This window comes from Balaenoptera borealis (genome assembly GCF_965194805.1).
Source record: "Balaenoptera borealis genome assembly, chromosome: 10".
NCBI classification, from domain to species: domain Eukaryota; kingdom Metazoa; phylum Chordata; class Mammalia; order Artiodactyla; family Balaenopteridae; genus Balaenoptera; species Balaenoptera borealis.
In genome coordinates, this window is record NC_138874.1 from 55,651,960 (window position 1) to 55,672,033 (window position 20,074).

General features: G+C 50.7%; 1 protein-coding gene and 1 long non-coding RNA gene across 6 annotated transcripts; one reads left to right on the top strand and one right to left on the bottom strand.

Moving 5' to 3' along the window:
* Positions 1 to 64: 64 nt before the first annotated feature.
* TYSND1 (trypsin like peroxisomal matrix peptidase 1) lies at positions 65 to 15,211 on the bottom strand. 5 transcript variants are annotated; one of them, XR_014248982.1, is made up of 5 exons: positions 13,902 to 15,211; positions 12,046 to 12,176; positions 10,820 to 11,005; positions 9,141 to 9,276; positions 8,425 to 8,562 (listed from the first exon to the last, which is right to left on the bottom strand). XR_014248982.1 is itself a non-coding variant. In XM_082407299.1 (4 exons), exons 1-4 carry the CDS (start codon positions 15,071 to 15,073, stop codon positions 8,345 to 8,347), a joined length of 1,707 nt encoding a protein of 568 aa, XP_082263425.1. In that variant the 5' UTR covers positions 15,074 to 15,211; the 3' UTR covers positions 5,411 to 8,344. The 5 variants fall into 5 exon arrangements, 4 of the variants coding, with proteins under 4 accessions (XP_082263424.1, XP_082263425.1, XP_082263422.1 ...); XM_082407299.1 differs by lacking the exon at positions 9,141 to 9,276 and having other exon boundaries at positions 5,411 to 8,562; XM_082407297.1 differs by lacking the exons at positions 8,425 to 8,562; positions 9,141 to 9,276 and adding an exon at positions 9,285 to 10,288.
* A 156-nt stretch (positions 15,212 to 15,367) lies between these two features.
* Positions 15,368 to 19,747, top strand: LOC309635741. Its single transcript, XR_014248988.1, has 2 exons — positions 15,368 to 15,976; positions 16,452 to 19,747. It is a non-coding gene; the product is annotated as an uncharacterized lncRNA (long non-coding RNA).
* The last annotated feature ends 327 nt before the right edge of the window (positions 19,748 to 20,074 follow it).

Genomic DNA, 20,074 nt, shown 5'->3' on the forward strand with positions numbered 1-20,074 from the left:
GCCCGCGCCGCCGGCCCTGGAGCCAATCGCCCCAACCGTGAGCACTCGACCGCTACTGTCGAGGCCGCCCGCGCTGCGCCGGCCCCTCGTACTCTGCTCAAAGTTCGGTCCGGCTCCCTTGCCGGGCGCCTTTCCAGCCTTTAGAGCGCAGGCCCCGGCACTGGCTGTGCAATCTCGGACGGATCACCAGCCTCCAGCCTTCACACATATAAACAAAAATGCAAACCCAGTTGAGCACCTACTCCACGCCTGGCATTGTGCTGGGCTCGTGGGGTGGGAGTGAGGGGTTGTAAAATGTAGAACAATGCAGGCGTGGTTTCTGCTTTCCTCCAGGTAATAGCCTAGGGAAAAATACTAAACAACAATAAAACATATGTATCACTAATTGCAGTAAGAAAGACCGGGGGCAAAAGAAGGGTGCCAAGGCCTCTCTCCAAAGATAAGTTAGCCCTGGGCAGAGAGAAAGCAAGTATGCTCTGGGTGTGCAAAGACCAAGGCAGGATAAATAGCTGAGAGCAGAGCATTGCAGAAGTGGTCGGGGACAGAGTGGCCCAGCGTGGCAGGGTGGCACAAGCCTCCAGGTGCTGGTAAAGACTGCCCGTGTGATCCCAAGGGCAACGGAATGCCACTGATGGGTTTTAAGCTGAAGAGTGAGGTCTGAGTTATGTTGGAGGGTGAAAAGACAGGGGAATGGGAGGGCTGCCTGAAATTGGGTAAACTGGGCAGGAGGGAAGTCCAGGGAGAAGAAGAAAGCACTCGGATCTGTCAAGAAATGTACTGATGCAAGCTACAACCTGGAGGTAGGATCAAGCCAATTTGGTGACAGATAATCCATCTCCACCTATTTAATGCAAATATTAGCACCTACCCGAATCACTGTAGAAGAGATTCAGCGAGATCTTTTATGTGAAGTGTGTTAGCATGGTGCCTGGCACACAGCAGCAGTGAACACACAGCAGCCATTTATTACAGCTATTTTATACGGGGAGATAAGCTTGCCCAAGGCTACACAGTACACTGGCAGCTTCCTCTCTTCCCGCCCAGTGCTCTTTTGAATAGTGCCCTTTACCTTCTCGGTTTTCATGTATGTTTATTCTAGAAGTAGCCATTTCTGTTCCTTTTCCAAAAGCTGTGGTCAAAGGCCTCGTACCCAACACCCCTGGCATAGGGAGCCTTGTGAGCAATTCCATCTAGAAGACACTGGTGCCTGGAGTCATCTCAAGCTGGGAGAGGAGCTGGTGTCCTCCCATGAGCATCCCGCTCTCATTATTAGCCCACACAGCTCAGGGTGCATCTTCCAGTTCTTTGGAATCCTCGCCTCTCTTCCTATCCAGCTGGCACTCTGCCCTGTGAATGTGGGCTGAAGGAGGGAATATGGTCAGAGGCATGGGAGTCTGCATCTCCTTCTCTCAGGCCTTGAGACCACTGAAGAGCAACTGTGCCAGAGTGCGGGTGCTGAGAGCCCACAGGCGCTGCCCATCCTAACCCTGCATAACAGGGACCCATCAGAGAGCCACAGGTCGGCTTTGATGCCCTAGGAGCCCACAAGCCTTCATTTGTCCTGGGTTTGCAAACTTCCAAATAGCTTTTATCTCCATGTTTTCCTCCTGAAACCCCTAGAGGAAAGTAGCGTGGGGGTTAAACTCTAACACCGAGGACTACCACCACCTTCGACTAGCTCTTTGGGGCAGAGATGTTGCTTTGCTGGACTTTGAGTCCCCAGCATCTGGCACTGACCCCAGCACCTGGTTCCCCTGGAGTTCACTAATGTTTGCTTAAATGATTTTTAAAAATTAAGATATAATTCACATACCATAAAATTAACTCCTTTTTTTTTTTTTTTACTTATTATTATTTATTTTAGTTTTGGCTGCTTTGGGTCTTCGTTGGGTCTTCATTGCTGCGCGCGGGCTTTTCTCTGGTCGCGGCGAGCAGGGGCCACTCTTTGTTGCGGCGCGCAGGCTTCTCGTTGCGGTGGCTCTTCTTGTTGCGGAGCACGGGCTCTAGGCTCGCGGGATTCAGTAGTTGTGGCTCGTGGCCTCTAGAACGCAGGCTCAGTAGTTGTGGCGCACAGGCTCAGTTGCTCCGCGGCATGTGGGATCTTCCCAGACCAGGGCTCAAACCCGTGTCCCCTGCATTGACAGGCGGATTCTTAACCACTGCGCCACCAGGGGAGCACAAAATTCATTCTTTTAAAAGTGTTTAAAGTGTAAAACTCAGTGGGGTTAAGGCTATGCAACCATCACCGTTACCTAACTCCAGGATATTTGTATCCCTCCAAAAAGAAACCCCATAACTCAGTAAGCAGTCCCTCCCCACTCCTCCCTCCACCCAGCCCCGGGTAACAACAATGATTCGTTTCTGATGAAACAATCCCACCAGTACTCTTAGAAACGTAATAGCTAATATTTACTGAACACAGACTAAGTGCTTTGGATAGCTTCTCAAATTTACTTTACACATGGGTCCTCCAAAGTAAGTTTTATTATCTCCATTTCACAGATGAGGAAACTGAAACTCATAAGCTAATAACCTAGGCGAAATCACACCGCTACTAAAGGAGAGGAGCTGGGCTTTGACCCTAAAGCCGGAAAAGCTGGCTCCTAAGGGAGCCGGAGGTCGCTGAGCAGGCAAAGGAGAGTCTCGATGGTGTGTCAAGCAAGCATCAGAAACTTACAGAGCATATGCCCTAGCCCTGTGGGAGACAGAGAGGTGAATAAGAGCGCTACAGCCTGCCCAGGGCAGGGACACAGCCCTGGGGCCTGGGAAAGTCAAGGGGAGTTTTGCAGAGGAACTGGGCCGAGACAGATGAAGTGGATTCCAATCGGCAGGGTACAAGGGAAGGACTCTTAAAATTGCAGCACAAACCTGAAGCTGGGAGGGAGGAGAGAGAGGCATGCAGTGGCCCATACTGGGCTCGAGGCATGGCTTGTAGAGCTGGTGTGGCCCATCTCCAAGAACCTGCCCCAAACCATGAAAACCATGGAAAGCGTCTGATTGTCATTCAGCACCTTCTTGGCAACCAGAGGACACCTTGATTCAAGAGAGGGGAGAGGATCTCAGTGCAACCCCTCTTGGCCCTTTCCCAGACACACCCCACATCACTCCTCTCTTCCCACTCAACAGTGTTCATAGCTTTGGCACCGAAAATCAGGGTTCCTTGCCTAACAAGGGACTTTCATCTTTGAATGTCCAGGTGCCAGGGGTAGCAGGGAGATACGGTTCGGATGCTGTAATGTTGGTAGTTCTGCGGAACTTTAATGATTAGTAGGAATGGCAGGCAGATTGTCTAACATCACAGAAGCTAAGAGGAGGAAACATTGCTGGCACTCAGCCAGGCCTGAAGACATTCCCTGGCAGCAACAGGTGACTCTACTGCTGGCTCCCAGGGCTGGGAGGAGCTCCAAGGTAGTGGGATCAACTCAGGGGCCCAGAGAAATAGAAGCTGTATGCCCACTTGAGGAAGAGACAACTCTTAACTTCATCTGAAGAGCCTGGTCAGTTTTAGTGAAATTCATAACCCTCAACGACAGGGGGGCATCCCCCTGTTTCTTCTCTCCCTCTACATGTGGTTTGGCATAGTGCTCCCAGCTAGGGAAAAACTATACTCACGAGGATAGGTTCTACTGCTGTGACAAATGGACCCCCCCAATCTAATGGCTCAAATACAACAGAAGTACATTACTTGCCTGGGTTTCAGTACAGGCTAGTGAACTGGTTAATGAGGCTGCCCCATCCACACCATCATCCAGGGACCAGACTGAAGAGGCCATCTTTAACAAGTGGCTTCCAAGGTCTCTTTTAAGGGATGCCTCCACTCCCACCAGGGGCAGGGGGTAGGGTGCAGAGAAGGCCAGGTAGAAGGTTCTTATGGGCCAGGCCTGGAAGTGGCGCACCTCCCTTCTGCCCTTTGGAACTCACGGACACACCTGACCGTGAGGGTGGCCAGGAGATGCAGTCTAGTGTATTGCCAGAAAGAAGAGAGGAAAACAGATTCTGGTGTCTGCCCTGCTGACCGAGGTCTTAGCCTCCCTGGTTTTCTTCCTGTGCCTCTGCTTGTCTCTTCTCAGCCCCCTTGCAGGCTCCGGCTCTGCCTCTGTCCCTTAAACACCGGTGGCCCCAGGCCCTTCACTGCACTTGCTCCCACAGCGGCCCCAGATGTTGCACGGCATGAGAAGATGATGGGCTCAGGCAGATATTTGCTCTCTGGGCATTTAGTGAGGAAATTTGATAATGGGGCATGTGACAAGGAGATCTAGAGATAAAAGGTCATGGAGAGAAGGGCCAGAAAGGCCAAACTGCACTTACGAGGAAGGAGAGACTCTGAGCGCCCAGGAGGCCAGAAGAGAGGGAATAAAGCAGAGAGGGATGCTGAGTCATCATTCACACCTAGTGGCCCCCAGAGCTTCCCCAGGCCAAGGAGCTTTCTGGCACCTGTGCGGGAGGGTCTGAACACTAAACCTACTTTGATTTTGGTAATACGAGTGAGTTTTTGTTCTTAAAGCAGCACTAAAACAAGACCCAGCTTGGCACAGCCAGCCAGCTCTCCACAAAGGTCATTCTCCCCTTCTATGGCATAGGGGTCCTGCTGAGGAGCAGCTGCCCTGCCGGGGACTACGTTGCCCATCTCCCCCCACCCCCCCCTTGCTTCTGGCCGGGGCCAAATTCTCACGGAAGGAACATGAGCAGGAGTTGTATGTGTCACTTCTGGGCTGAAGCAGTTAAGAAGCAAGGGTGGCTTTCTTCCCTCTTCCTAATGAAGTCAAAAAAATCACGAGGCAGGCTTGTGCGGAGCAGTAATGGTGACCCGTATAAGGGCAGCATCAGAGTAGGGTGGCAGGGGCAGCCTGATGGGGTCAGAAGACTAGCCACATGCAAGGGATGGAGCAAACAAGCTAAGGATTGAGGATATTGAGGATAATGCAGCCGTGTTTCTCACTGACAGGAGGGAGGTACCCATATGAAAAGGGGAGAGCTAGAATGAACTTTATGGTATTGAACTTGTGGTATCAAATTGGAACTATCAGTGTTAACGCATGGCATGGCTTGCAACATATAGAGATAGAAATAAATATAGATGTAAGGTCTGTCTACGGAGAGGGCCTGGGAGCAGCAACACCTCAGAGTAAGAAGCACACCTAGTACCTAGATCTTTGCTTCTAAATACCGTTCTCTAGTAAAAAGGACCCTGGAGAAGTGGCTGATTCCAGGGAAAGTACTAAGTAAGTCTAGAACATTTTGTTTTGAAGGAAGTGCTCAGAGAATGATGGAGAGATGTCAAAAGAACACAGAAGCTAGTTTGAAGGAGCTCTCACTGGCCAATATGGACAATTGGAGCATCAAAATAATGATAACAATAGATTATAATCCATTGAATAAACTATGAATCCATGATTCCACACAGATATAATTAAACAGAGAGGAGGGAAAGCTTTTACTTACAATAGAAAGCCAGTGAATAAATGTAGGAGGAAAAATGAAAATAAATATTTCCATTTGGCAAACATTAAAGTTATTCAGCCAAGGGACATCAGTGGGTGATAAGCACAGTAGATGAAAGTGGGGTAGGGATATTTACATAGTCTCCAAATATTGCCACACAAATACTTATTAATTACAAAGAAAAAAAGGAACTCTACAGTGGAGATACCTAGCAGGCACCGTCTTACTCAAATGATCAAGGTTATCATCTGTAATTTGACAAATAAAGATCATGCGCCACCCAGTAGAACATGATGATAAGACAACATCACTAATGTTATATTCCAAAGATGTGTATCCCAAATCTAATCATGAGGAAGTGTGGACAAACCCAACCTAAGGCACATTCTGCAAAATGGCTGCCCTGTTTTCTGCAGGAAGGTCAAGGGCATCAAACTCAAGGAAAGCTTTAGGAGCTGCTCCAAGTCAAAGGGGAGAGAGCCATGGCAAGTGGGTAGAACTCATGATCCTAAATGAGGTCTCTTTGTTACAAAGAACATCTCTGGGGCATATGGCACAAATGGTATGGGGTGTCTGGGGGAAGGGTGTGTGGGGATTCTTGCTACTTTTCTGTAAGTTTAAAACTGCTTCAAAATAAAATCATTTTTTTAAAAAGAAGCAGGAATATCTTCTCCTCTCTCTCTTCCCCCATCCACCATCCAGGTACAGAAGACCTGGCAGAGGATCTGAGGTCCCAGACCCAGTGATAGAGCCGCAAGAAGGAAGGCGCTCGGTCCCTCAACCACAATTGCACGGGAGCCACCCTCCCCTTCCTGGTCGGGTGCATGACTTTGGACTTTACGTGAGCAATAAACAAACTTCTATTGTCTTAAGCCACTGAGATGGGGAAGAGGGGACCTTTTATTGCGTTATCCTAACTCATCCACTTAACAGCCTGCTATGCCTCTCTACTTGAGATCCCACAGACACCCAAGGGAACTTCTCGTCCCTAAACTTGTCAGCCACTCATCACTATCCTGACTAGAGACCCAGCACCATTTGACCCTTTTCTCTCTCTCTGCATTGCCCCACATCCAGTCAGGTCCACCTCCTGTGTCATGCTTGATCTCTATGCCCACCAGGCCTGCTTTGGCCATCTTCCCCGTCACCAGGGCCATTGTCACTGGTTCCCCAGCCTCCATTCCAATCTCTTCTCCACTTAGCATGGCCAGACACACATGTAGTTTCACACTTCCTTGTCCCAGCTCCCACTGCCCTCAATCTGGACACCCTCCCCGTTTCCTGTTTCCATCTGGTAAACACCTACTCTCCCCTCAGGGTTCAGCTGGATGAATCCTTGCCTGATCCTCCCTGCTCTGGGCCCCTGGACACGGTCTTCCACCTGAACAGGACAGAGACGCCCTGCTCATTCCACTAATGGGGTGACACACCAGTCTCCCCAGAATAGCCTGAGCTCCTCGGTACCCACACACGCTGGAATAAATCTTCCCCTTCCCACTTGCAGCCAAGTCAGAACTCAGCTCTCCCCACATCCATAAATTTACTACAGGATTTCTCTCAAGCTAACTTTGCCCTCTGGCCCCATTCCTAATCCACACAGAGAAGAACAACTGTCTCAGGGGTGTTCTGTGGTTGCCCAGAGCTGTGGGCGCTCAGCAAACACATGTTAGAAACAAAGTACTCACAGCAATTCTCTCTGCTTAGATTAGCCCCCTCTCCCCCAGTCATTCCCAAACGGCATTCAACCTGTCAGTGATTTAACAATCATTTCTTGACGGCCTGCACAGGCGGGGCCCTGGACACACAGTGCATGCTCCTGACTCCCAGGGTTGGTCTTAGCTCCTAGGGCCTGCCTTGGCCTCATTCACCCTTGAACTCCCCAGCTCCCATCCATCCCAGGACCTGGCACAGGCCTGGGCCCATCCGGGCAGCCTGTAAACAGTTGCTGCCAGGCCAAGGCCACCACCATCTGCGATCTGCAAGCCCCACCCAGTGCTAACTGGCACCACGACCAGCTACCAGGACTAGTTTGGCGCAAGAGTGTCCCGTGAGATCAAACCCCCCCTGAGAAAGCAGGACGGAAAGGTATATTTCTGTGCCTGGTGCTTTCCTATTCCCCACTCAACTCTCAAAACAAAGAGGGAAAAAAAAGAAGCTGATATATAGAAGTAGGTCCTGTCCCTCGTAGGTCCTGTTTATTCCCAAACCCCAACCAGACACATTCTACCCCTCCCCCCACGTCCCCACCCCCGACCCCTGAGAGCTACTTTACGGGCCAGAAGATTAAGGCACTGTGTCAGCGTGCCCCTGCAGGTCAGGGCACCTGACATATGAATAGCCGGGAGTCCTGGCTTCCAGGGACGCCACCGCTGGTCCAGCAGAACAGGAAGATGCTCTTTTCTTTCCGCCTCTGGTCTTCAGAGCAGGGCCTCTCTGCTGAGGTGTTCTGAGGAAGCCCCAGTGCTCTGTCAGCCCCATTCTGACCGAGAGCAGAGAGGAGCCAAGGCCCCAGGGAAGCCGCCGCCGCAGGCGGCCAGTGACCGTCAGGAGACAGGGAACCATGGCCGGGCCTGCCTTCCAGCCAACATCTGTCTGTCAGGACCAGATCTGTCTGTTGTACGGTTGTACTGGGCTCCCCAGAAGGGAAAAGAACAGAGCTGAGCCTAGTGTCGGGGGCAGAGAGAGGTGGCGGCTTGAGAAAGCACCCCAAAACGGGCTGCCAGGTAAGAGATCCATGGGGGCTAAAGAGAAGCTTGGTCCAGACTCCAGAGCTGAGCAAGGTGGGTGGTGATGGGGATGTAGCCTGGCTGGGGTGTGCTGCGTCAGGGTCCTCAGGCCACCAGCCCCCGCACTCCCCATGGCATCAGATGGTTGCTCTTCTCTCCAGAGCGGTGCCACAGCTTCAGAGCTTGCTCCGCGGGGCCTCTGCCAGGGGTCGCTGCAGCCGCCACACCACCCTCACCGGCTCGGGGGCGCGGTCCAGCTGGCGGAGGGCGCCCAGGTCGCCGGCCTGGCTGTACCGCTGCAGGGCCGGCTGGAGCACCGTGATGGGAATGCTGAAGTTCAGGTGGGGGTAGGTGGCCCCCGTGTTATTGTCCCGGGTGTTGCTGGCGACGATGCCTGTGCAGGAGCCAGAGAGGAAAAGAGGGTGAGAGCCAGGGGACAGGGGAGGGAGGCTCACCTCCACCCTGGAGGCCCTAGCCCTGCCTGAAGCCCCCCTCGTAGTGACAGGCACCAGGCTTCATTCATGGACACGGGCTCCTCATGCCTCAGTCCTCCTTCCTGGCTTTACTTTCTCCCCAACACTATCAGCATCTAATACCCCATGTTTCACTTGTTTTGTTATCCCTCTCTCCGACTTCTGTTGTCTTTCAGCTCCATGAGGGCAGGACTGCTGTGTTCTGTCCATGCAGTCTCCCCAGTACCCGGAACAGTGCCTGGCAGAGGACGACCTCAACAAACACTAGCTGAGTGACTGAATAAATGAATCAGACCCACACAGAACTTTTGTTTGGCCTGCTCAGTGCGTGTGTATGAATTTTTTGAAGACAATTTTCGACTTAACAGAAGTCTTGCCAAAATAGTACAGAGTTCCTGTATACCCTTCACCCAGCTTTTCCTTATGTCACCATACAGCATTCATCAAAACCAAGAAATCAACCTTGGTGAAATGCTATTAACTAAAGTACAGAACTCACTTGGATGTACCAGTGTTTGCACTAATGCTCTTTTTCTGATCCAGGATCCCACATGGCATTTAGTCGTCATGTCTCCTAGGTCTCCTCCCATCTGGGTCACTTCCACGGTCTCTCCTTATCTTTCATGGCCTTGACACTTTGAAGAGTACAGGTCAGTTATTCTGTAGAATGTCCCTCAATTTGTTTGGGTTTACCTGATGCTTTCTCATGATAAGATTGAGGTTATACATTATTGAGAAGAAAACCATAGAAGCCATGTGTCCTTTTCAGTGCATCCTATCAGGAAATGTGTGCTGCCTATAAGCACTGCTTGCGATGTTAACCTTCATTACTTGGGTGGTATCTGCCAGGTTTCTCCGCTGTAGACTTACTATTACCCCCTTGGTAAGTACGAAATATTTTAGGATTATGCAGTTATCTTGTTTCTACTTGAACTTTTGCCTACTGATTCTGGCATCCATCGATGGATCCTGTCGGCAGCAGTTCCTACTGGGGTGTCCTAATAAGTGATTTTCTATTTCCCTCATTTCTTCTACATTCATTAATGGGAATTCTTCTGAAAACCAAAACTACTACTATTTGTTTTGCTGCTCAAGTTGTTCCAGTGGGAGCTCCTTCACGTCAGCTCCTGATTCTTTCAACATTTGACGTGCCCATCATTTTGCTGCTGCTGCTGTTGTTGTTACCCCTCCCTCCTTTCCAGCACCACAAGGCAGCCCTAGAGAATGACTCTTAGAAACCAAGATCTGAACTCTCGCTGTGTTCATTACAAATGGATGTCACTGCTTCTAGCCCCTCTCAGCAGACTGAGCTAGGAGTCACATATATATACACACACACACACACTAAGTCATGCATACACACATCTATATTTATTTCTGTGTCCACTTATCTGTATATATCTTTTAAAAGGTCAACCAGTATATGGGAGAAAAATAGAATGCAGACTAGGACAAATGTACCTAACTGTAGTTCAAATGAATCACATAACTATACTGAAGGGGAAGGGGAAGGAGCTAATCTAAGAAACTTTGGAAAAGAGCGTTTTGACTGGACACTTTAAGGCTAAAGATAAAAAGAACTGTACATGCTCAAACACTCTTCTCTAGCTGGTAAACTCGTTTCTCACAGGGGTGTGGTTAGGAATTCTGAAAAAAAAAAAGGTTCACAGCTCCTTGTGAAAAATTGGAAAGTCAGCCAGCGTTAGGCCCACATATCTTTGTAATGAGGCAACAATGTGCTAGAGCTGAGTGGTGTTCACCCCAGTTCCCCCTTGCCCTCCACTCACTGCTGTCTTCACTCACTCACTCACTCACTCACTCATTCATTCACTTTACCAGCCCAGCCTCTGTAGGCTTTTGAGTTTGTGACCCTTGGACTTATCCAACTCCTGAGTCTCACAGATCAAATGACATTAAGTGACTTACCCAAGGTTGTGCAGTGGCTCAGTGGCAGAGAAGCGACCAGAACCCAGATCTCTTCCCCCCAAGCTCAGCATCTGTCCCTCTCCACCCTCAGAAGCACAAGAGCCTGAAAACCTTGGCTAACTACCTCTGGGCATAAGGCCCACCATCTTTCCAGACAGAGGGTGGCTCCCAGGGCTGGAAACCAAGCACTCCCAGGATGGGACTGAGGCTCTGGCAAGGGGAAGGCTGGGAGAGGACCAAGGAGCTGGTTACCCAGGAGGTCCCCGGAGCAGGTGGAGAAGAGAGGTCCCCCACTGGAGCCACCATGCACAGCACACGTGGTCTGAAGCATCACTGGTGTGTCATCCACCTGCACCACAGCTGACAGGATGCCTGAGGTCACCGAGGGCCCGCAGGCCTGGCCAAAGACACCGAAGCCCACCACACTGACAGCCTCGCCTGTCAGGGAGGGAAGAAGGGTTAAGCTGGGGAGCCTCCTCTGTCTGGCAGGACTCACACACTCCCCAACCCCCTCCCTGTCCTCTCCAAATTTCCAAACCCTCTCTGCCCTTTGAGTTTCTGCTCAGATACTCTTGCCTCCATGAGAACTTTCCCCAGGCCCCCCACAGGAATAGGCCGGGACCTCCACTGAGCTCCCAGCACTGTATCTGCTCAACCACTTCTCTTCAGCATCAGGCTGTTCTCTAGCCCTCATTCCCCTGCTGGACTGGGTAGTCACTTTTTAGGATTCCCAGCACCTAGCCAGGGGCTCAATAAATGCTTGTGAAATTAACACCCACCTCCTGAGACTAAGAAGTCTCTTGGTAAAAATAAAATGGTGATGATGACTACAAAGCGGGCACCACCTTCCTTCACCAAGTGCTTTACAGACAATATCTCACCTACTCCTCACAAGGCCCAGGAGTAGGGAACATTATCCCCATTTTACAGATGTAGAAACTGAGGCAGAGTTCATTAAGTTGCCTAAGGACACGGGGCTAATAAGTGGCAGAAGATGCCAACACAGAGAGCTTGTAATCCTCGTTATTACGTTATAGCATACGACATCCACAAAGCGAGACCTCTGGTACTTCTGTGGCAGCGTCACAAAGCCTTTTACTCAAATCATGCCATTGGAGCCTCAGAAGTACACATCTCTCAGACCAGCCTGCAGTGTTATAAGGAGCCCCCAAGGCTCAACACACTACACTGCTGTGGGGCCTCAGGAAAAAGGCGTGCCTTACCCGTCGCTGGGAATTCCACATGCCCCCCAGGACCTTGGGCATGCTGGGCGTGAGCAGGGAGGCCTCCAAGAGCAACTCCGGCCAAAGCACTGTAACCAGGATGTAGCAAGGTGCCAGCCTGACTCATTACTCCAGCAGGGGTGGGGAAGGGAGCTGACCTGGGGGACTGGCCCCTGATCTGCAGGGTTAGAGCGCCCAACACTGACTTTCCTTCCTGAGGTCCACCCCAGACCAGAGAACCCCTCTGTCCTTTACCTTCATGGAAACGCTCAGCGGGCACAGGTACAGGGACACCATCTAGGTCCTCCTCCAGGCTCACCACTGCTATATCATAGGGAGATGTCTCCTGGGTGGCAAATACCACATGTCCCCAGATGACGGCACTCCTGGGAACAAGGGAAACAAAATGACAGGCTAGCTTTCCGAACGTTCAGCACTGGGAGGAAGCAAAATAATGAGAGTGACAGTAAAAGTCATGAACTTGGGACTCAAAAGATTTGGTGTCAGCCCTGAAACATACCAGCATGCAACTCTGGGCACATCCACAGTGGAACTTCCAAACATGCTCTACCAGCTGCAGGGTACTTCTATGTAAAGCTTCCTGTGCCTCACCGTCATCACAAACACCTGACACCTAGGGGGCACTGTGGGCCAGGCCTGGCGTTAATGTTCTATGGACATCATTTCATTTAGTCCTCACAGCTGCCCTATGAACTAGGCACTGGTATTATCTCCATTTTGGATGGTGCATTTGAGGCCCAGAGAGGTTGAGTAATTTCTCAAGGTCACACAGTTAGTGGCAGGAGCCAGGGCAAGCATTCTCAGCATTTTCCTTTACTGCCTCATTTGATACCAACAATCCTGTCAGTTGCGGGGGCAGACATCATACGAATTCATCCCTCTGGGTCCCTGTTTACATAAATGCCAGCACTTCTATAGCTCTTACTACTTGGCAGGCTGTTCCAAGACTTTACATGTCATGGGAAAGCAGCTTAGACAGATTCAGCAAATTGCCCAAGATTACACAGGGTCTTCCTACTACACACTCTACAGGGGTAGCTTCCAGCAGACCTGTTGGGTTCCCTAGGACCAAGAGTATGCGGGGGTAGGTGGAGGGGTGAGGAACTGGGGACCACACACAGAGGAAAATTCTCATCATCAGTCTTCCCTATAAAGTCATGGCTGTCCAGGTGGCTGCCAGAGGGGACTCTGTGGCAAAGCCAGGCTGGGTTAACCTCAGGAGTTCAATAGAGGCATCTGGAAAGGTCTGGGCTGAGAGGCTGAGCCAGGTACAGAACAACAGGCATTAACACCAAGGTGCTATAGTGTTTGCTTTCGCCTAAGTCAAGCACCTGGGACTACAGAAGAAACAGAACATGTATTAGAAAACCAAACCAGGAAGCCAAGGCTGCTGTCTCCACTGTCACAGCAAGTGAAAGTAAAGGAGGGCAACAGTGCTCTCCCTGCAGAGAGGGAACAAATGACTGTCTGAAGTCCCAACCTGGCTGCCAAGAGCATTCAATGATTGTTCAAACTATATTTGCCTGGCCCCCACTCCCATATTCTAATTAGGTGGAACCGCATATCTGTTCATGTTGATCCAGAAGGGAAGCTGATTAAGATCTAAGAGATAAATCAAGTAAGAGTAACAGGCTTCTCTCCTAACCCAGGAGGGTAGCATCCTGGGCCCCTGGGGCTTCACTACGGCATTCAGGGGAAAGAGGGCAGGGTTAGGAAGACTCTGTTCAAGGGCCTCTGGTGTGTGGGTGCAAGGCTGAGACAGAGAAGTTGCCCAGAAGGAATTCAGACTGGGAGGGGGAGCTCAAAGATGCCTAGCCAGGGATGCTGGACCACCCCACAGTTCCCCAGAGTTGCTTGTCATCTTGCCCAAGCCCCATTCACCCCTTGCCAGGAGGTCCAGAACCCCCTACTCTGGGGTTCTGGGTGCCAAGGATGAGGGGAGGGTCCCAGGTCTCTATCCACACTGCACCACCAAGCATGAGCGTGAAACCAGAAGGCCTCCATAATCCTCAGGATTATGACCTGAGACCTGGGATCCAGATACGACAGCTGGTGAGGGAGTGGAGTGGGGGCAACCTTGTGGGCCTTACTTGGGGGTGGTGGAGCGCACCAGGACCTTGGCCGCCTCCCGAGGGGCCACATGCCGGCAGGTCACCACGAGGCGGGGTGCCACGGCCACTCCGGAGCCCCAAACGGAACCGCACTCCACCAGCACGGCCGCAGCTGCCCAGGGGGGTCCGGGGTCTCGGAGGGGCAGGCCCCACGGGGCGCCCATCTCATGCGGTAGGAAGGCGGCCAGGGCGGCGGCGCCGGGGTGCAGGCGGCAGAGGGCCGCTCGGGCGGCGCAGAGGAGAGGGGCGGCGGCGCAGAGCAGCGTGAGGCCCACCCACTCGCGGGCCTTCCAGCAGAGGGGCGCCGCCACCAGCGCCACCAGCGCCCCCGCGGGCCGCGCCTCGAACACGCCGCCGCCCTCGGTGCCTGGCAGGCAGCGCGCGTCGGTGAGCAGCAGCGGGCCGGCCGAGTTGCTGAGCACGCCACAGCTGAGCGTGTTGAGAAAGATGTCGGGGCAAAAGGCCCCGAACGGGGAGCCGCAGGCCAGCAGCGGCTCACCCTTGGGCACAGCCCCGAGAGGCGCCACGGCCAATACCGGCCCGCGCTCCTCCGCCTCCGCCTCCTTCTCCGGGTCCGGCCGCACGCGCAGCAGAGCGAACCAGCCCAGCGCTCTCAGCTGGTCTTCCTCCTCCTCCTCCGACACCTCGTCGTCCGGTGCGGCGCTCGCGAAGCTCCACTGCTTGGCCGTCTCGCCGCCGAAGAGGCGCGCGAAGTGGCCCCGGAAGGCCGGGCAGCTCAACAGCAGCAGCAGCTCGGCGGGGCGCGGGGGCTGCAGCAGCCGCCCGCGGAACCGGGCGGGCGGGCCGGGCTCCAGGCCGGCGCACTGGGGCGTGCACAGCCCCGGGCGGCCCCGCTCCGCGCGACCTGCCGGACTCGCGGCCGTTGGGCCCCACTGCACGTGCAGGCGCAGGTCGTCGCCGCAACTGTCGCCGGGCAGGAAGGCGGCGCCGGCCGCGGTCAGCGCCCCGCTGCCGGCCCTCAGGAAGGGGGTGAAGATGCCCCCGTGGCACAGCACCAGGCCCAGGCGGCGGCTCAGGATCACCCCGCTGCAGCTCCACGAGCCCGCCTCGGGCTGCCCGGCCCGGGTGGCGCTCACCACGCAGCCCGCTTGCTCGGCCGCCCTCATGGCTGGCCCCCACTGCCGCCCCATGACCTCGGGGCCGGCACACCAGGGGCTTCCCGTGGAACAAGCGAGCGAGCAAGGACCGCGGCCGGCACCAGCTGACCCCACGTAGCGCCACCCAAAGCTGGCAGCGAGAGGCGCAGGCACTATCCCAGGTCTTCCTCTTCCGGCCGGATTGGCTAAGCCCCAACTGGCCCGGCCCGATTGGCTGGGCTAGGGGCCGAGCCCTGATTGGCTGCTGAGGCTGACCCCGCCTTTCCGCGCCCTAGATGGTTCAGGTCACCTGTGCGACGTTGAGGGCGAAGCGGGACCGGAGGATGAGCCCCGGGAGAGTGATAGTAATGTGGCTTTACTGGGAGATAGGGGCGTGCTGGTCCCTCGGAGCCTAGTCTCGTCTCTGTTCGCTGAGCTGCAGGAAAGGGAACAGAAATGCGCCCTGAGGCGGCTAGACTTGCCCAGGCCTTGACAGGACCTGTCAGTATCTGCCCAGGTGTAGGACACATCCGACCTCTGATCCCTGAGATAAGACAGGCAAAGAAGCCGTTCAGGGGACTTCCCTGGTGTCGCAGAGGTTAAGAATCTGCCAGCCAATGCAGGGGACACGGGTTCGAGCCCTGCTCCGGGAAGATCCCACATGCCGCGGAGCAACTATGCCTGTGCGCCACAACTACTGAGCCTGCGCTCTGGAGCCTGCGAGCCACAACTACTGAGCCCACGTGCCACAACTACTGAGCCCGCTCGCCTAGAGCCCGTGCTCTGCAACAAGAGAAGCCACCGCAATGAGAAGCCCGCGCACCGCAACGAGGGGTAGCCCCGCTCGCAGCAACTAAAGAAAGCCCGCGTGCAGCAACAAAGACCCAACACAGCCAATAATTAATTAATTAATTAATTAAAAAAAAATAAAGAAGCTGTTCAGTATTTTGAAACTTTGTAAGTAAACCGTACAGTAATCCACTAGGGGGGATAATGGAGCTCGTAAGATTACACCTCTGGTCTTCTGATGCCAAAGCCACACCCTACATATCTCATGGAAACTGGATTTGCTCCAAAAATTGCCTTTTAAAACTATGATAAACAGTAGCTGAAGTCAAAGTTTTAAATTACACAACCCTATAGTTTGCAGTATGCACATTTCATATAATGATTTATAACCATCACCCAGGATTTATCTAGATCAGGGGTCACTTTTTCTGTAAAGGGCCAGAGTGTAAATAAATAGCTGAGGTTTCGTGGGCCATACCTTCTTTGTCTTAAATACTCAGCTCTGCTGTTGTAGCATGCAAAAGCTAAAGAAATGGGGTGGCTGTGTTCAAATAAAAATTTACCTATGGGCCCTGAAATTTGAATTTTATATAATTGTGGCATGTCACAAAATTGCATTCTTTTTTTTAAATTTTTCTCACAGGCCATACAGAAACAGGCAGCAGGCCAGATCTGGACCACGAGCTGTAGTTTGCCACCCCTGCTCTACCCTGACATAAAACATCCTTACTTTTCCGATGAAGTCACCCTGAGGACAGAGGAACACGAACAAGTATGTTTTGGGGGGCTGCAGGATATCCCTGAAGCAGTCACCACAAGCTAGACATTTTATGAAGGTCTGTTTATCACAATGTCAACTAAAGTAATTTTAATAAGATTATTTTAATACATATTTATGTCAGCATTAATGAAAATATTCAATTACTACTTAAATTACATAACCTTTCTGCCTCAAATTTTTGAATAAACTAACACTGCTTGGTGTATCCCAAGCACAACACAGGGTAATGCCCAATGCTCCCAGTGACACAAACCTGTTTGAGAAAGGGAAATAAATGATGATCCCTTAGAGTACGAGGCAGGACTGAAATCAGCAGTCTTCCTATAGCAGGTACTGTCTTCTTTTGGTTCTGTGACACAGGAGATGGCTTGATCGCAGTAAAACCTATTAACTATCCAACTTCCTAGCAATTGCTTCTCTCTGGAGTCCAGTGATTCTCCCTTAATGACGCCCAAGCCTCCAGCATGAACTGTTTGCATGTTTTTCTGTTTACGGCACATCGCAGTGGAGTCCCAAGTCACAGTCACCAACCAAGGTGAGACCCCCTAGTGCTGGGCTCATTGACTCAGCCTTTAATTTTCATGTTCCGCTCTGACTCAAATGACACAAACAAACCCATATAAGCGTAAAACCCATGGCATCATTCCACTGTATTTGTTTCAATCTCGATGCCTCCAGTAATTTAATACTCAGTCAAAAAGAACCTGTTGCATTTTGCTTCCCATTCTATTTTATTCCAGTACTTTAGTTTTAGAACTTCATTTGCGTTTTTTAAAAGCAAACCTTCCTACAAGCCTAGTAAATGCACAAGCACAGGTTTCATTCCTTCTATTTTGCCAAATGTAGCATTCAATGGATTCTCTCCAATTTTGTATCAAATGATGAAACACAGCTAAACTGGACCCAGTCCTTGCTAGCATGTTAATAGGAGATTTTGTTCAAAAGTTTGCCATGTCCTTCCTGTTGCAGAAATGACCACCAATCCTGGGACCAGTGCATGTTCCAAGGCTCTCAAACGGTACTAAATTTATTACTTCCAGCGGAATGTGTAAATTGGCCTGGCCTTTCCACCCACACCCCACGCCCCCCCGTAGCAAAGTCTGTCTCTCACACCCATTGTAAATATTTCTTCCCGTAAGTATGGAAGAACTTTTGCCCACCCCCCCCAACAAATGCCATGCTATGTTCATACTCAGAACAAACCAATGCCAAAAAAAAGGAGCAAGATAGCAAATTTGTTTTAACTTTTTATTAAAACGCTTAGGATACAGATTGACTTTCTTTTGTAAATGACTGTTTTACTTTTCCTGAAATAGGACATATATGCACTCTGATAAAACAGAATGAAAAGTCTCAATTCATGGGAGTTCCAGTACAAAGCTCTGATACTGTCAGGAGCCAAGTTCCTCACAGCAGCTTCTTTCATCTATATTATTTCTGTGGGGCAAGAAATAGACTGCTGCCACTTGATTTTTCAATCCCGACTCTTTCTCCAGTGGCCAAAATAAACCACCTTCACAAAGAGCTGCCCTGTGTAGAATCCACAGTTTTCTAGCTTGCTAAAAAGTGATTAGGGACAATATAAAAAAAAAAAAAAAAACCCAGAAAACTAACACTGAAGCAATCATACCTCTCGTATCTCTGGATAGAGAAGTATGGGTTACCTTTAGCCAAAGAAAATTAAAAGTATGCAAGTTAACTACCTAGTTCATTCACTGTTAGCTAGATTTGTTCACTTAAGGCTTTAACCCCTTTCCAAACCAGCTATGCTTGCTAATAAATGAAAGGCATGCTCTTCCCAGCTTTATACTTCACTGAGCCTCTGCATTTGGTACCTAGCAGTGAAAAAGTATGCTTTCCCAACAGGTGAGTACTGAAGACTAACACTGGGAAATCCAACTAAAGAACGATACTCTCTCACCCCAGGAATACATTATCCACACCTTCCCCGCCCTCACATTAGAAGCAACAATCCACTGAATTTAGTTCAGGCCTCTGCAAATACGCCTCGGCATTACAATTTTCAGTTTTGAGGAAGATACCTCTTATCTTTCGTTAAAGGAAAAATGAATGAAGATATCCTCCCAAATGAAGACCATCTCCTATCCCTTCAACCTTTACTACAAGGGTAAAATATTGGTTAAGACCATGAAAATCCAATTTCACACGTGGCATTAGGAAAATGGAATGCTATAAAAATAATCCTCATCACACTACTGGGGATGCTGAGGCTTTTATACCAGGTGCTTACTGACAAGTGATGCTGGCCCAAAAGAACAGCTCGACACAAAGTTCTTGGCTTAGAGTTTCCCCAGATTATTTCTGGACTGGAGAAAGGCAATTTCCTAACACCCCCCACCCCACCCCAAAAAATCTGGAAAAGCTACAGATGTTAACCTTTAACACCAAAAATAAGTTGATAACCAATAAAAAAAACAGAGCTCATGAAGAGTCCAATAAAGAAACCAAATTCTGAAAGTGGAAATTTTAAAGCCCAATGAGTGAATCTTTCCTAGATTCAAACAAATGCTACAATACCAGATTTTTAAGTTCTCAACTCACAGAATTAAGAGCCCTTAAGCTGTTAACTTCATCCTGTGTGACTCTCCTATCAGAAAAATTTCCCCTAGAATCTGCAAAAATGGCTGAGACACACCTGCAGTGTGTGACAACAAGGGATGTGTTCTCAAGTCTTTCATGAGGCAAAAGTCACTTTTTACAACTGAAAATGAAAAAGGTGCTAGAGGGAAATGAAATTTCACAACTGCATAAAAGTAAAGACTGGCTGAAATCTGTAACTTTATGAGTAAAAATAATAGCAATAACCCACTCTACAATTAACTCCTCCGCAGTCAACAATCTGCTATGCATGCTGGGATGAGGAATGACGGTAGCCCGAGACTGTGGGAACTGGCCTCAACTGCAAGGCCGGGGTTCTGCCCTTTCCTAGTGCTCAGTGCACAAGGTGGTGCCACCTACTACAAGGCAGTTAGGGAGATGGGAGCCTCTCTCACCAGCCTGCTGTTCATCTGACTGAGCTCTGGCCTCCAACGTGTATCTGTGCATAATTTTATGAAGTATCTAAATGCCATTCACTAGTTTAAAAAAAAAAGAAGCAAACTCTGGACCAAGTAAATTGTGAACTCAAAAAGTTATTAGGAGGGTCACCAATTACACTAATAACACTTTCTTTAAAAATAGAATCACTTTCTTTTGAAATCAACCACAGTGGTGAGACGTGTTTTTCTTTCCAGGTGCTCCATGATGGCACACAGCTCTACCCGGCAAATCCTGCCACTTCCAAGTCCCGGGGTGCTGACCTGCACCAGCACGTGGGGCAGCGTTACCTCCCAACAGTGTGGAGAAGAGCACATGTCACCACTGGGCGATGAGAGAGCTGACAGAGACTCTTGGCTTCTCAACGCCAGACATGGTCGGAGAGCTTTCCTTGTTCTATTAGAAAAGTTCATGAGGAAGCTGTGAAT

Bases quoted from the DNA above. Each gene is read 5' to 3' on its own strand.
- TYSND1 (XM_082407299.1), bottom strand. From the start codon at position 15,073: ATGGGGCGGCAGTGGGGGCCAGCCATGAGGGCGGCCGAGCAAGCGGGC. The intron at 12,177-13,901 runs GTAAGGCCCACA...CCTTGTTCCCAG, and splicing joins GTGCGCTCCACCACCCCCAA to GAGTGCCGTCATCTGGGGAC. The intron at 11,006-12,045 runs GTAAAGGACAGA...CCTCCCTGACAG, and splicing joins CGCTGAGCGTTTCCATGAAG to GCGAGGCTGTCAGTGTGGTG.